At 36.2% G+C, this 15,918-nt stretch overlaps 2 protein-coding genes and 1 pseudogene across 4 annotated transcripts; 2 read left to right on the top strand and 1 right to left on the bottom strand.

The window, feature by feature from the left end:
* Positions 1 to 2,794: 2,794 nt before the first annotated feature.
* On the top strand, positions 2,795 to 5,992 carry LOC121250127 (annotated as a pseudogene).
* Positions 5,993 to 7,873: 1,881 nt separating this feature from the next.
* On the top strand, positions 7,874 to 9,446 carry LOC121250894 (eukaryotic translation initiation factor 1A-like). Of its 2 annotated transcripts, none has more exons than XM_041150135.1 (2): positions 7,874 to 8,028; positions 8,802 to 9,446. In XM_041150135.1, exon 2 carries the CDS (start codon positions 8,819 to 8,821, stop codon positions 9,245 to 9,247), a length of 429 nt encoding a protein of 142 aa, XP_041006069.1. In that variant the 5' UTR covers positions 7,874 to 8,028; positions 8,802 to 8,818; the 3' UTR covers positions 9,248 to 9,446. The 2 variants fall into 2 exon arrangements, with proteins under 2 accessions (XP_041006069.1, XP_041006070.1); XM_041150136.1 differs by having other exon boundaries at positions 7,887 to 8,028; positions 8,808 to 9,446.
* A 516-nt stretch (positions 9,447 to 9,962) lies between these two features.
* LOC121250893 (protein IQ-DOMAIN 1) lies at positions 9,963 to 13,283 on the bottom strand. Of its 2 annotated transcripts, none has more exons than XM_041150133.1 (6): positions 13,036 to 13,283; positions 12,494 to 12,778; positions 11,918 to 12,109; positions 11,362 to 11,475; positions 10,822 to 11,193; positions 9,963 to 10,241 (listed from the first exon to the last, which is right to left on the bottom strand). In XM_041150133.1, exons 1-6 carry the CDS (start codon positions 13,105 to 13,107, stop codon positions 10,161 to 10,163), a joined length of 1,116 nt encoding a protein of 371 aa, XP_041006067.1. In that variant the 5' UTR covers positions 13,108 to 13,283; the 3' UTR covers positions 9,963 to 10,160. The 2 variants fall into 2 exon arrangements, with proteins under 2 accessions (XP_041006067.1, XP_041006068.1); XM_041150134.1 differs by having other exon boundaries at positions 12,923 to 13,049.
* Between the last annotated feature and the right edge of the window lie 2,635 nt (positions 13,284 to 15,918).

Consider the following 15,918-nt stretch of genomic DNA (forward strand, 5'->3'; position numbering starts at 1 on the left):
AGAAATCCTCTTAATGACTTAAGGGATTTTGGTAGAGGCCACTCGAGCATTGCCTTGATCTTGGCTGGATCTGCTTTGACACCCTTTGCAGAGACTAAATGGCCCAAGTATTCAATCTCTTCACAAGCAAACTTGCACTTATTCTTTTTTGCAAAAAGAGTATTTGCTGCCAATGTATCCAATACTATAGAAAGATGTTGTACATGGTCTGCTATTGATTTACTATAGATTAAAATATCATAAAAAAAAAACAATAACAAACTTCCTTAAAAAAGGTTGAAAGACCTTATTCATCAAAGATTGAAAAGTGGCGGGAGCATTGGTTAAGCCAAAGGGCATAACCAGAAACTCATATTGCCCTTGGTGTGTTCTAAATGCAGTTTTCTCAATGTCCTCTTCCTTCATAAGAATCTGGTGGTATCCAGATCTAAGATCTAACTTAGAAAATATCGAGGCTCCATGCAATTCATCCAAAAGTTCATCAATGACAGGAATGAGAAATTTGTCTTTGATTGTTTCTCTGTTTAGGCCCTTATAATCTATACACATGCGCCATGATCCATCAGATTTTCTTACCAAGAGTACAGGTGATGAGAAAGGGGATTGACTGCTCCTTATGACCCCAGCATCCAACAATTCTTTAACTATTTTTTCTATTTCAGTTTTTTGAAAGAAAGGATACCTGTAAGGTCAAGCAGATATTGGCATGGTCCCCTCCTTGAGGTTTATTTGGTGATCTTTAGTTCTTCTTACTGGCAAGCCCTTTGGTTCAGCAAAGACATGGTCATATTTAGCCAAGACTGCCTCAATGTTAGCAACATACATGCCCATTTCTTGAGCTGTCTCCTTAGTAACAAGCTGAAGTAGCATACCCTTTCTTTCCACAATAGTGAGTTGGCAAATCTGAACATCTTCCACAAACTCAGGCTTGCTAGAACTCAAGCCTTTAAGTGTGACAGAACTCTTGCCAGTGGTGAATGTCATTGTGAGGTTAGTAAAATCCCATAAAACAGAACCTAAGGTGTGCAACCATTGCATACCAACCACCACATCACAACCTCCCAATGGTAGCAAGAAAAAATCAGTGTTGAAATGGTGGTCCTGCATCTGAAACTGTAAATTCTGGACCAGACCTTCACCATTCATTCTTTCCCCATTGGCTACCCTTATTTCAATCTGTCCACTTTGCTTGATAGTTAGCCCCATCTTCCTTGCTATCATAGGATCAAGAAAGTTATGTGTGCTGCCAGTGTCAACAAGGACTATCACTGAGCAGTCCTTAACTTTGCCATGAACTCTCATAGTTTTCGGGTTTATACAAGCTGCTATTGCATGGAATGAGATTCAGGTACCTCAGTTTCTACTCCCACAGGTTCATTAGTTTCCTGTGAATCTTGTGGATTACCCTCTTCCTTCTCAGAATCTTGTAACCATTCCAATCCTGCCATTTCAAAGAACTTGGCCTTATTACACTTATGACCAGGCTGCCACTTATCCTCACAGAAGTAGCAGACCCCTTTGTCTCTTTTTGCTTTCATTTCTGCTGGTGTAAGTCTCTGAAAAGGAGCTCAAGTTTTGAAGCCATTGGACCTTGGCCCAGAAAACCCTTCTTTTCTCATAGAATTAACAAGAACTGAGTTGCTGCCCTCACTAGGAACAGAAACACAAAAGGAATGGAGCCTATTGTTGCCCCTAGTGCTAGTGATATATTCCTCTTGGATCTTGGCTAATCCAAAAGCAGTATTCAAGGTCTGAGGGTGCAACATTCTCACAGGAAGTCGTATCTCATCCCTAAGGCCACTCAAGAAGCAAGAAAGTTTATACTATTCAGACAAGCCTTTCAATCTATTAGAAAGGACCTCAAAATGAGTTTTGTAGACACTAACTGTAGAAGTTTGCCTTAACCTTGTAATGGACTCCATAGGGTCATCATAAGAAGAACTCCCAAACCTTAACTGAACTGCCGTAACAAAAGAATGCCAAGAATTGAAAGACTCAGTCTCCTCAGCATCTTGAAACCAAACCAAGGCATTTCCCTCCATATAAAACGAGGCCATCATGATCTTTTGTCCATCTCACATAGGGTGTAAGGCAAAATAATGATTTGTCTTATAGATCCATCCAGACGGGTCATCACCATGAAACCTTGGAAAGTTTAACTTAATGCTACGAAACTGCATTCCAGAAGTCAGGGATGAGTTGCCCATGTGACCCCCATCATCATTCTTGCCATGTCCATTTCGATCATTTCTGCCATTCATTGCTTCCAACAAAAGGTCCATCTTTGAACTCAGTCCTGCCAAAGCAATCTGATGATCTGCAAACTCGCTGATCTTGCATTTCTTGATTTTGCTTCAACCCTAGAACAAGCTTCTCTAATTCTTTGAACCGTGTGCCTTCTGCCATTGTAAGATTAAAAGGAAAAGAAAAAAAAAATGTTTGTGCCCAGAATTGCGAAGGGCTCTGATGCCAATTGTAACAACAGACTGGAATTAACAAGGAAAACAACTTGAATTGCTGATCTTCGAGGGATCAGAAACCTCCAAACTTATTTATTAACTTTCTTCAATAATCATACAAAGGGAAAATGATTCAGTATTTATAGAAGTCTTATGACTGTTAACAACGCCTACAAAGGGCACTATGGTAGTTCTAAGCAAATGAGTAAGGACATTAAGGTATATTGAGCCCTTAAAGGGACACATGCAGAACACGTGACTAACTAACCAAACTAACAGATGCATTTCTTCATTTCCCAACTCGAGCTTCCTTCTTGTTATGAATTGATCATAACACAACTTCTCCAATACTACTACTCTAAACAAAGGTACGCTCTTTTGCCTCCACAATTATTATATTTTAATTGGTTTTAACTTTTCTATTTCTATTCTTCTATTCTATTTTCACTTTCGTGTTTATTGTGCATATAGGATTATTGTTAAATTTTTTTTTTCGTGTTGTTCATACTTTTCTGATGTGATCCATTGCTAGTTCTTGTAGTGATTTATGATGATTTTGTTTGAAACAACTAGATTATCTGATTTTAGAATTGAAAATTTAGAGTACAAGATCCTGCGTTATTATTATCGCGGTATTGGTCTTTTTTATGTGATTAGTCTAAAATTTTGAATACCGTATTGGATGTCGTACCAGTCAAGATACTAAAACGAAATATTTCGATATCAGTACCGTTTCGAGATAGTTGATATATGAATAAATTATATATATAAATTATATTCAAAAATAATAGTCTATCTATGAATAAATTAGATATAAATACATATATATAAATTATAAATAGTCTAGTTCGAATTAGAGGTCAAAAAATGAACTTGTAACTTGAAAAAATAAAAAAAAATTAAACGCCGAAATATAGGCCAGTACCAGCCTGTACGACCGGTATTTGGACCGGTACGATATATATATATATATATATATATATATATATATATATATATATAATACCTATACCAAACTAGTGGCCAGTACGGCATATACTAGTCGTATCAGCCGGTACGGTACGGTATTTAAAATAGTGGATTAGCCCATTCATTTCTTATTCAAGTTTGTTATTGACAACTCTGTGATTTCTGAGACTTTGGAGCTTAATAATTTTTTTTCCCTCACGTTTGGAGCCTGATAAAGTTTTTTATTTTCTTAAAAATATTCGGTAAAATAAATATTTTTATCTTTTATTTCCTTTGATGGAATTAGACTTTGTTGGCCCTTAAATTTACAGGCTTTGATCGAGTTTTCATAGACCCAATAGCTTTATTTCAAGTTTGGTGTATGGAAGAACGCTCTCGTCAGTTTGCTTTCTTGTACTTCTAATTTTCTACTGAAGCAGTCTTATTGGGTGGGTTCTTTCTGACTCTGAATCACTGGTAGATTCATATTCTTCATAAACTTTTATATATGGATTTGTGCTAATATATGACCTCTTTTTATGCGGGAAAAGCTTAAATTTTCACGTACCTGTGTGATCGGTTAGATTTAGCTGAGTTTGGATTAACGATTTTGCTCTGGGTGCAGCAACAGATTCAGCAGCCATGCCAAAGAACAAGGGAAAGGAAGGAAAGAACAGGAAGAGGAGAAAGAATGGAGCAGATGATGAAAAGCGTGAGCTTGTGTTCAAGAAAGGTTAGAAGGAAATGCTGACTCATTTGCGTCCACTAATTTTTTACCAGGAGTTTATAGCTTGAAATGCCCATCATTTGGCCGCAAAAGGCAAACCTTCTTGTACTGGCATAGTGAAGCACTGAAACGAAGGAGAGGCGGAAAATGGATTCTAAAACTGTAGGAGTTCATAAACCTCATGCTGTATGTATTCCATCCCCTTTCCAAAGCCACATAAAGGCCATGCTAAAATTTGCAAAGCTTCTCCATTCGAAAGGTTTTCACATAACCTTTGTCATCACTGAGTTCAATCACCAGCATTTTTTACAATCTGGAGGTCTGGACTCCTTGAATGGCTTGCCTGACTTCCATTTCAAAACCATTCCAGACAACCTCCCTCCATCGAATTCCAATGCCACCCAAGACATCCATTCTCTTAGCGATTCCATTCTCAAAAACTTATTGGCTCCATTTTCTGACTTGCTTCTGAAACTCAACTCCGCAGCTTCACATTTCAATATTCCAGTAACATGTGTTATCTCCGATGGTTTCTTGCCTTTCACTGTCACTGCTGCTCAAGAGCTCGGAGTCCCTATTGTAATGCTCTTCACGATCTCTGCTTGCAGCCTAATGGGTTTTATGCTGTTTCCTTCACTCAGGGACAAAGGCTTTACACCACTTAAAGGTGTATCAATGAGGGCATACCTACTGAAATCTTCAATTTTGTTGTTATGATTAGTTGCAAGTCTTAAGACTAAATGAGCTCTTTGCTTTCGCAGATGAGAGCTATTTAACAAATGGCTATTTGGAAACCGTTATAGATTGGATTTCCCGGTATGAGAGATATCCGAATGAGGGATCTCCCAACCATGGTTCGAGCCACAGATCCAAATGATGCACTCTTCAAATTGATCTTTGAGACAGCAAAGAGAGCTCCCGAAGCGTCAGCTATTGTAGTTCACACATTTGATGCGTTAGAGCAATAAGTTTTGGATGCACTCTTCGCCATGTTTCGTCACGTATATGCCATTGGCCCTCACCAACTCTTACTGAATCAATCACCCAATGACTCTCTTAAGTCAATTGGGTATAGTTTATGGAAAGAAGAAACCGAGTGCCTTAATTGGCTCAACTCTAAGGCACCCAACTCAGTGGTGTATGTGAATTTTGGAAGTTTGACTGTCCTGACACCACAACAGTTGAATGAGTTTGCTTGGGGACTTGCAAATAGCAAGCATCTGTTCTTGTGGATTATTAGGCCTGATTTAGTCGTTGGTGAATCGGCTATTTTGCCACCTGAGTTCGTGGCAGATACAAAAGAAAGGGGTCTAATAGCTAGTTGGTGCCCCCAAGAGGAAGTGCTAAACCACTCCTCGATTGGAGGGTTCTTAACACATTGCGGGTGGAATTCAATTCTTGAAAGTGTGTGCGCGGGAGTGCCAATGCTTTGTTGGCCAGTCTTTGGAGATCAGCATACAAATTGCAGGTATACTTGCAATGAATGGGGTATTGGCATGGAGATTGATAATGATGTCAAGAGAGAGGATTTGGAAAAGATTCTGAGAGAGTTTATGGAGGGAGACGAGTGTAAGAAAATGAGGAAAAAGGCCATGGAGTGGAAAAGATTGGCAGAGGCAGCCAGTGAACCACATTGTTCTTCTTCCATGAATCTAAATAATTTGGTGAATGAAGTGTTGTTATCAAAAGGCTAGATGTTTTAAGATGGAGTGCTAACAATCAAAGAAAAAAAAAATTGTCGTGTATTTTATATTCATATATCCAGTTTCTACTTGTGCTTCAAAAAAGCCCTTATGTTGTGACGAATTATAACATTAGTTCTTGGGACGAGTTGGGCAAAGCTAGGTGGCTTTGAGAATTTCTGAAGAGTTTCTTCTTTTTCCTATGACTTGGAATAAGCTGGTCATGACATCATGTTGAAAAATATCATCTTAAAATTAGGAAGTTAACTGCTTGAAGATTGCTGCTTTAATTTTCCGTGATAATTAATTACTCTAGAACTTGTCAACACTATTTACAACATTACTTGGGGTTTGGAAAACAAAGGTGAGATTGCATATCAGATTGCTATCTCAACAATTCAAATCGTTTTTGCAAAAGGGAAAAAAAGCAAAAGCATTGTACTATTAGTTTCTGCAAGGCAGCAATCAGGATATCCAAGGGCATGGACAGAATGGGGATTCAATTTCCGGTCCTCGTGGCCGCAGTTGGCATCGTCATGGACATGATCATGCATGATCACCAGAAATAATACAGGCACCAGCTTCATTGCAAATTCAACAAGTTTCTCCATACTGCCTATTGGAAAATATTAGACCAAAAGTAAGTGCAGAAAAGTTAAATCGAATATGAAGAACTAATGTGAAAAATCTAATCGAATAAATATTAAGGACATTTATTTGCCAAATCTCATTCCACGATTAGAAAGTATGTGAAAACTCTTATAAAAGATACAAATATTAATTAAAACGACTCAATGTTATCATTTACTATAAGTTTAAGTACTTTATGAAATAATTAATACAATTCTCTCTCAAAAATCTCGTTATGTTTTAATATTGAGTAATGTTAGGTACAAATCTCAAATGTACAAGCTTTTTGTAAAAATGTAGGCCCATCAAGAAAAAGTGAGTTAAGATGAAATAGAATGAGAGGAAACATGAGCTTTGCTACTCATCATCTTACACACTACACACTATACTTTTTTTTGTTTTATTCATTTTAAACTAATTGGCTTCTTCTACTCATTATTTATACATCATAAATTTGGTAAGGAAAAAAAATAAAAGATAAAAAAATTATATGTGATATATGATGTTAGAATAATGAATATAATTTTTTTCTAATTTGAAGAGCATGGACTAAAACATCATAAAGTTAGGTGGCCAGCTTTTATAAACTTTTTGTTTTTTCAGGAATTAGCTTTTAGGAAAATGCTACTTTGACACATCATATATTTTAATTTTTTTTTACTTAATAGTTAAAGAAGTAATTATTTGTATATTGATATTTTTTATGTTTTTTAAAAAAGTTTTAAAATGATAAAAAAATATGAATAAAAAACTTGAAAAATAAATGAAAAGATAAATTTGTGCTAGGCAGTATGCCCAACGGTCAATGTTGGCGGTAGCCTATCATTACTCTTAACTTTTATGCCACTGTGGAATGCCATGTCAATTAGGAGAATTCCTCGATCTTCGGTGACTTAGCATCTTCCTTAAATAATAATATAATTGAAGAATAAATTATGTGATTTTATTGGAAACAACAATTCATGTTTTGAAAATTAATATATTATTTTTCATTTAAGGACCCTATTTTTTAAGTGGAAATTAATAATTTTTTTTATATTTTTAGTTTAATAAATTTAGTTGAAATGATGTAGAGGCAGTTCTAATAGGCAGCGAGAGATAGAATATTAGAGATAATACGAGGGCTTCTACTTGCAAGTTAATGTGAGAAACATATCATTCATATGGTTGATGTGACCATATTTAACTTGCGAGATTTAATAAAACTTTTAAAATTTTCTTGTAAATCAAATCATTTTATTCATTCCGATAAAACTTTTCGAAGACAGTAGATGATGGATTTATTGGAGCAAAATTTCAGTTTTTACCCTCAAAATGCGCCCAACAATCCAAGCTTTGAGGACCAGAATTTTAGGCCCTAAATTGCATGGGCTGAAAACTCCCAAAGATCTGCTTTATCCAGGTTTATCTTTCTCGACCGGGCCCAAATACAACCGATTCCGACGACCTATTTGTGGTACAAAGGAGGTAGGGGAGTCTAGACTCAAGTCTCTCAGCTCTTTTCTCAAGCCCTTCGATTTCCGATTCATATCAATTTCAACTTTTCAAGCAGCTTCTCTAAAACTATATTCGTCGCACAAAGGTACGCTCTTTTGCCTCCACAATTATTATAATTTAATTGGTTTTAGCTTTGCTATTTTCCAGTCTTCAATTCAATTGTCACTTTCGTGCTTCTTGTGCATATATGATTATTGTTAAAATTTAGGTTTTTTTTTCCCTGTTGTTCATGGTCTTCTGATGTGATCGTTTGCTAGTTCTTGTATTGATTTATGAAGATTTTGTTTGAAACAGCTAGATTATCTGATTTTAAATTTGAAAATTTAGGGTAAAAGATCCCTCTTTATTATTATTGCGGTATTGGTCTTCTTCGATGTGATTAGGCGTTCATTTTGTATTCAAGTTTGTTCTTGACACTTGCCGGGATCCGTAATTTCTGGGGCTTTGGAGCTTGATAATTTTTTCCCTCAACTTTAAGTTTTTTATTTTTTTAAAAATATTTGGTAAAATAAATTTTTTTTATCTTTTATTTTCTTTGGCGGAATTAGACTTTTCCTGACCCTTAAATTTACGAGTTTTCATAGACCCAATATCTTTATTTCAAGTTTGGTGTATGGAAGAATGCTCTCGTCAATTTGCTTTCTTGTAATTCTAATTTTCTACTGAAGCAGTCTTACTGGGTGGGTTCGTTCTGATTCTGATTCACTGGTAAATTCATATTCTTCATAAACTTTTATATATATGGATTTGTGCTAATATTTGACCTCTTTTTTTTCCTGGAAAGTTTAAATTTTCATGTACCTATGTAATCGGTTAGATTTAGCTGAGTTTGGATTAATGATTTTGCTCTGGGTGCGGCAACAGATTCAGTAGCCATGCCAAAGAACAAGGGAAAGGGAGGAAAGAACAGGAAGAGGGGAAAGAATGAAGCAGATGATGAAAAGCGTGAGCTTGTGTTCAAGGAAGACGGGCAGGAGTATGCCCAAGTGCTTCGCATGCTTGGCAATGGACGTTGTGAGGCTATGTGCATTGATGGCACCAAACGACTCTGCCATATCCGAGGGAAGATGCATAAGAAGGTTTGGATTGCAGCCGGTGATATCATCCTTGTTGGTCTTCGTGACTACCAGGATGACAAGGCTGATGTGATCCTCAAGTACATGCCTGACGAGGCTAGGCTCCTGAAGGCTTATGGTGAGCTTCCTGAGAACACTCGTCTCAATGAAGGCATCATTGATGACGAGGAGGATGGTGGTGGTGATGATTATATTGAGTTTGAGGATGAAGATATTGATAAGATATAGGGTTTGGGAATCACTTCTGTATGGATGTTATGATTATCCTTAGTTTTTGAGAGCTATTATTAAATTTATTAGTGACAGTATTACATAATTTTGAATTGCACTTTGCAAGTTTGGATTTTCAGGTGATGAATCGATTGTATTCCATATAAAACCTGTTGTTACTAATGAATGGCTGTAATGTGTTGCCTCTTTTCCTATCGATGTTGATGTTCTTTTGCGTTTTTTGATCTGAACAATACTGATGTTGTTTCCGCTTGAATTCATATGTCACATGTGGTTCTTTTGGTTGACATCTTCAAAGAGTTGAGAATTTGAAGGTGCTCGTCTCCTCAGGGTTTAAACTTTCCATGGGCAGATATGTTCAGCTCTTCTGTTCTAGTTTCTGAGAAACCTGAGAAATCTCTCCGGGTCAAAACTCCTGTAGCTATGATTGATCAATAAGTACCCCCCCTTCAAGGGTCCTAGTATGTCTTCAGCGTGTCAGATTCGTAGTTCCATAATCTGTCTAATAGTCAGTTTCTTCAGCGTGTCAGATTCGTAGTTCCATAATCTGTCTAATAGTCAGTTTCTTTCTTGCTAATGGTAGTTCAGTAAATTCTATGATCCATCTGTTTCTTCCGAATAAACTCTTCAGCCAGGAATGCTATTGTTGGCATGCTTCTTGTTGATTCAAAGCGGTGCTTAAGCTAATTAGATAAGATTATGAGTACAGTCGTAACATTCACAAGGGAATTATTATATTTAGAATCCACACAGTAGAATACATCCTAGAGAGCAACAACAAACACACCTTTTTCTCTTTTATGGGCAACAAGAACAACAAACACATATGGCCTTAAGAGTGTTGGAATCTTTATGGGCACGCCACTGGTCTGAAAACTTGGAGATTGTTAAGACGAAACGTTTTTGCATTTTAGATCTTTTTGCTGCCTGGTTGGTTTTGCTTGTTCTTTATATCGTTTTCGGTTTCTTTTGAACCATTTCTCTGATTTACCTGTAGCATTATAGAAGATTTCCCCATTGAGGAAACAAGTGTCAATGTACCAAAAGAACAAAGAAGAAAGAAGAAAAAATAGAGCATATATCATCTTACAAACCAGCTAGTACCTCATGTTCTACTATCTAATATTAGCGCTGACTTCCAAAGATAATTTAAGACAGCTAAAGCCTACTTTTTCTCATTTATAAACAATACTCTCACTCATGAAGTCCGCAGATCAGATAAGCTGAATATGAATACGGTTCATGACAGAACTGGCTATATTCTATGACCAAATAGAATTTTTCATATTGAGTTCTTCTACTTGGGAGTCGGCGTGCAAAGCACATCTTTCATTTTATTGATATGAGAAGACTTGATTTGTAAGAGATTTTAATTTTAAATTTTTCTAACAAATCAAGTATTTTCATGTCAATAAAATAGTGTGCTTTTGCACACTTGACTTCCAAATAGATTTTTTTTTTTATTCTATATATTTCTATATCTCAGAAAATAAGTGTTCTACTTTCAGTGTACGTAGTTTCTCTTTTGATACATATAATTTTTTACTTATCATAAAAAAAAAGTGTTCTACCTTGGCAGACTGTTTTGCGCATTGAATGCTCTGCATGGTTTTTCGCCTAGACACGCTTCTGGTGGCCTTGAGCCTGTTTTTGGTATACTCCAACCCGTCCCTCTCTTTTGGTACAGTTGCTTTAAAGCTTTCAAATTGGACAGACACCTCATTTGATCCACAACTTTCTTTTTCTTCTCCTGCTACATCGAAAATTCTTTTCCCAAGCATGAATCTTTGATTGCTGTCAATTGGCTCAAGTTGCTTTATCTGGTCTTCAAACGAGGAGCTTTCCGGAAGGCGAGTTGCCATCCACCGTTCTAACCAGCTCCAACCCATGTTTGGTTCTGTGTTATTGGCTTTGTTTTGTTTTCTCTTTGAACAGACCCGCAGCTGTAAACAGTTAGGATGATGTGCATATATATAAGCAATGTAGTCAAATCAGGAAAATATTTCAGATTTACAGTTTCTCATTCTTTTCGCTGATTAAATAGAAGGAGCGGATGAGGCATTTTAAGCATAATTTCAATCCCACCTCAAAGGGTACTCTGCCGCATGTACCTGTTGTGAGAAAGCATAAGCTAGTGCTCTCTCGCGCCTTGTTGTCGCTTCTAGTCTGTTTTGGATCCTCAGTTTTGATATGTTGCTACTCACTGTACTATCATCCCAGTCTCCCTGTAAATTTCATGTTGCAGAACATGTTAATATTGCACTCTGTCTTTCCCTCGGTTAATCAGGTTCAGATGGTACCAAGCAAAAGAAAGGGAAATTTTGGATTATGAGAACTAGTTTTTTGAGTGTTTCAAATTGTAAAATCCCAAATGAGATTACACTTGATAATTCAGATTACAGATGTGCTAGATCTGTTCTACAAGAACACTTCCAATATTGAAAAACACAACAGCTGCAATACCTTGGCCTACTTTTCTTTTCTTTTTTTTTATAAGTAAGAGGTAAATATTATTGATAGGAATGAAATAAGCATAACCGGTGTACACAGGAAGTATACAAAAGAACACCTTAAAACATTCTAGGACTTGGCCTACTTTTCTGGCATATATTTGGTCAATTTTGTGTAAATTCATCTAGTTCTATGACTTAAAGCAGAAGAAGTTACCTTTAGCTTTAGAGATTGAGTTCGGGCTTTCTGTTGGATGCGGTGGTGAAGAGCCACTCTTTCTTCTTGAGTTGGGAAAACTTCCACAGAAATTCCTGTTTGAACTTTAGATTCCCTGATTGGACTTTGTTTTCCTACAACAAGCTCCTCTTTATCATCCTTCAATTTTATTCCTTCAGTTTCACGCCTAGCCTGAAATTTGACGAATAAAATAACTACAAGTATTTGAATTCCAAGTGCCATTTATATAGGAGATTCATTGGAAGTCAAAATCATTGAAAATACATTACATGAATATTTGACGCGCATTCAGTTCTTCTTGAAGATATTTCTGAAAATGTAACGTTTTCTGCTTACTTTTTCTATTTCAAGGCAGATTTGTCATTGTCACATTTGAACTAATCATGCCTATGTGCATGCAAACTTCTTGGATTAAAGATCTCAATGTTCTACCCTTTTTTTCAAATCAAGATAACTTTCACACAGGAAGATATCTAAATCTTTTGAATAATTGCTAAGGAAAAAATAAATAAATAGTTCAAAGAAAATTATGTATTTTCAACAGTATAAATTAACCAGAAAGTCTCTAAATGCTGACTGGATGAGGGTTGCAGCGTTTTCTTCACGGAATATTAATTTAGACTTAAAATCCTGCTTTTCCTCAGGTACATCTTCATTGGTTTCTTCGCTTTGGATATCTACTTTGTCTGTCAAGTCCTCTAGTATGGGCTGTGTAACAGTGGCTTCGGAGCTTTTAACTGAAACAGAATCCTCATCTGCAAGAACTGAATTGAATTCATCCCCACATAGGTATGCTCTAACAGAGCTCCATCTTTTCCTTTCCATCACATTGCTCCTGACCTGACAGAATTAAACAGAGACCAAATGGCTATTCTGCTCAGAATCAAATTAATACAAAGTGATCAAAGGAAGAGGATTGGGTAAACCACACTGGAGAGATATGAAAAAGCATATGATCAGGACGAGAAATTGATTTGCACAGACCCATTAAAGTTTGTTTTTCTTTGATGCCTACTTGATAACAGGCAACAGAAATAAGAGAATTCAAATCATCATAGCATCAAGGAATCTGTAAAACTGCAGTTGTAGAGACTCACACTGCTCTCATGAGTCCCAAGAGACCGGTTTCTAGAGAAGACACTCCTTACCAACTCCCCAGTGACCCCCATCTCAATTCTCAACTGAGAGATTTCAAGAAGATTTCTCAAATGGGGTAGTCCTCAATTGTATTGAAAACCATCAGAAGTTCAGAGGTTCCCTAAATATAATAGCTAACCTATTTTAATTAGAGGAAAGCAACATGTTAGCTAAAATAAGATGAGAAAATATGCAGGGATTACAGAGCTTTAGAGCTGGACTGGACCTTTAATTTACAACAATAATGCAAGCTGAAAAAGTAAAGATCAGATAGAAAGCAGAAATTTGATGGTACATATTTTTATTGCCTTTTGCAATTACTTTTTGCACATGGCTTGCAGCAGATTGGACTCATAAAGTTTGCTTGCTATTGGGTTCATGTCTATTCCTTTCTGTTTACTCCATCGGTTCTAATTAAGTAAGCTCCTTTTGGGATTCCTGCCATCACCACCTTGTCGAACCAGAAAAACATGCCACTAAATTTAGGGATATCATGTATTGCCTCTGATCAGGGGCTGTTTAGCCTGATATTACGGACGTTGAAGTCCTTCAGTATGTGCAAAAAATCTGGTCTTTGACCTCGAACGAGCCTGCGATGGCAAATTGGGCCTAAAAATCAATGGTCAAATGCGTATTTAGCTACAATATGTTGCTGTAAGGAGTATCTTTTCCAAAGACTGAAGCAACTTGATAAGTTCTTGTGATATTAGTTAGGACGGGACGGGGGAGGATCAAGACCTGTCAGGAAAGTTGTGTCAAGAATTTGAGATTGAGTTGCAAGAAATTGGTCATAAAAGAAAGGTTGGTGCCTGCCAGCCACTGATGTATGAGACATGTGAAGGCCATTTATATTATCAGCTGATCAATGCTGTGGTCCTCGTAATTAAACTAAGTTCATCATTCTTATAATTTGGCTCAAAACCTGCCTTGTGTACTTGAGACAACGTTGGCCGGCTTCATGATCTAATTCCCTATTAATCCTTCTTCTTAATTAAGTTGGTTGCTCGATCTCTGGAGGTTTGTGCCACTAATTGGGAATCACATGTGGGTTAAGCTTTGCATGCAAACGACAAATATATAAGAGTACTGGTTTTTCAGAGAGAGAGAGAGAGAGAGCCGCACGGGAATAAAATGAGACGGCTGGATCGGTACTTGAGAGAGAGATTAGTTTTTCTGCCCTCATGTTTGGCGTGCATCATATGAGAACTTTGGAGTAGTACTGTTGCATCGCATGCGTTTTGGATAGATAATTAATTTCAGATAAAAAAAAAAACAGATCAGAATTAATATTTACGTGAGTACTTTTCCTTAGTTAATTTTTTTTTATGAATAATGTTAAATACAAGTTTCAAATAGATAAATTTTATACAAATTTTTTATAAAATAATGAGTCACATTAATAAATAATAATTTTTTTTTACACTTTTTTAAAATAAAATTCATTTTCTATAAAAATTTATATAAAATTTATCTATTTAAAATTTATACAAATTATTCCTCTGATCTACTTTTTATGGACTGACAGTACCACATCATAAAAATAAAAGAAGTGCATGACATGTGCAATACAATTATAAAATTAAAGAGGGTTCTACTGACCACGCGAAGACTGACTGCATGCAGTCTGAGGGTACGAAGCTGGCGGCTTTGCAAGAAATTCTGCATAATTCATGTTCTTCGTCGTCGTCGTCGTCATCATCATCGTTCCAGCTAGAAGTAGTAGCAGTCCATCATATTTTCCACTTTACTGGCAGCATGGTGCAGCAGCTATTTTAACGTGGAAATAATTGAGGATCGAGGATGCCGAGTACTGACTAGAGTGGAATTCCATCGTTTTAGCTCTTTTATCTATTCAATATTTCTCTATCATATAATTTGCTTTATACGTGATATTTTTGTCAGGGTGGTACACTATTTTACATCACTTTCTAGATCCCAAATGTTCTGATATATATATATATATATATATATATATATATATATAAAAGAGAAATCCTATATATTCACCAATTGATTCAAAAGGGGGAGGGAGGGAGGCGAGAGGGGAGTTGGAATTTTATAGGTCGAGTTCCAAAATGTGCTTTTCTCTTTCCCCCCGCCCCGCATGGGGCGGGGGGTAGGGTGATTTGCCCCGCCTCACCTCTTACCTATTTTAATAATGAACTACGTTCCACTAGGCTTAAAAATTATTCTTAAGTTTAAAAGTGATCAAAAATATATTTATTGACTTAAATTGTAAATTGTAAATTTATAAATATGACTATAATTTAAAAATTATGTAGTTTTAAAATTTGTTAGTGCATATTTTATATAAGTTGTAATGTAATAAAGTGACCCTTTTATAAATTTACTAGTGCATAGTACATATTTATATAATAAAATATATAAGTGTGGGGCGGGATTGGGCCCTCCCCGCACCCCGCCCCCACTAGGGAGGCCAGATGTGAGGGCGGAGCGAATGGGGGCGAGGTGCAGGACCTCATTGCCCACCCTTATATGCTATCATTTCCATAAAAAAATTGGTCCATCTAATCAATCAATTTTAAGAGCATTTCTTGCTTGCTAAAAGAAAGAATTTTAGTCCCTCCACCCCTCTTGCCATAGATTGGGAAGGGTTTTTTTTTTTTTTTTTGTAATTTTCTTTTACAGGGCTGGTATGGAAATTTTGTACATGTTTTGGTTGTGATAAAATATAATTGAAATATGAAAATGGATAGATAAAAAAAAAAAAAATCATCTTTTGACCAGCCTATCTTCTTCATTTTAAATCATTACTAGAGAAATAGTAACTTCTAAAATTCTTTATACATAAAAAAAGAATTATATAATTTTGGGTATAAAGA

The sequence above is a fragment of the Juglans microcarpa x Juglans regia genome, chromosome 2D (assembly GCF_004785595.1).
Source record: "Juglans microcarpa x Juglans regia isolate MS1-56 chromosome 2D, Jm3101_v1.0, whole genome shotgun sequence".
Lineage (NCBI taxonomy): Eukaryota > Viridiplantae > Streptophyta > Magnoliopsida > Fagales > Juglandaceae > Juglans > Juglans microcarpa x Juglans regia.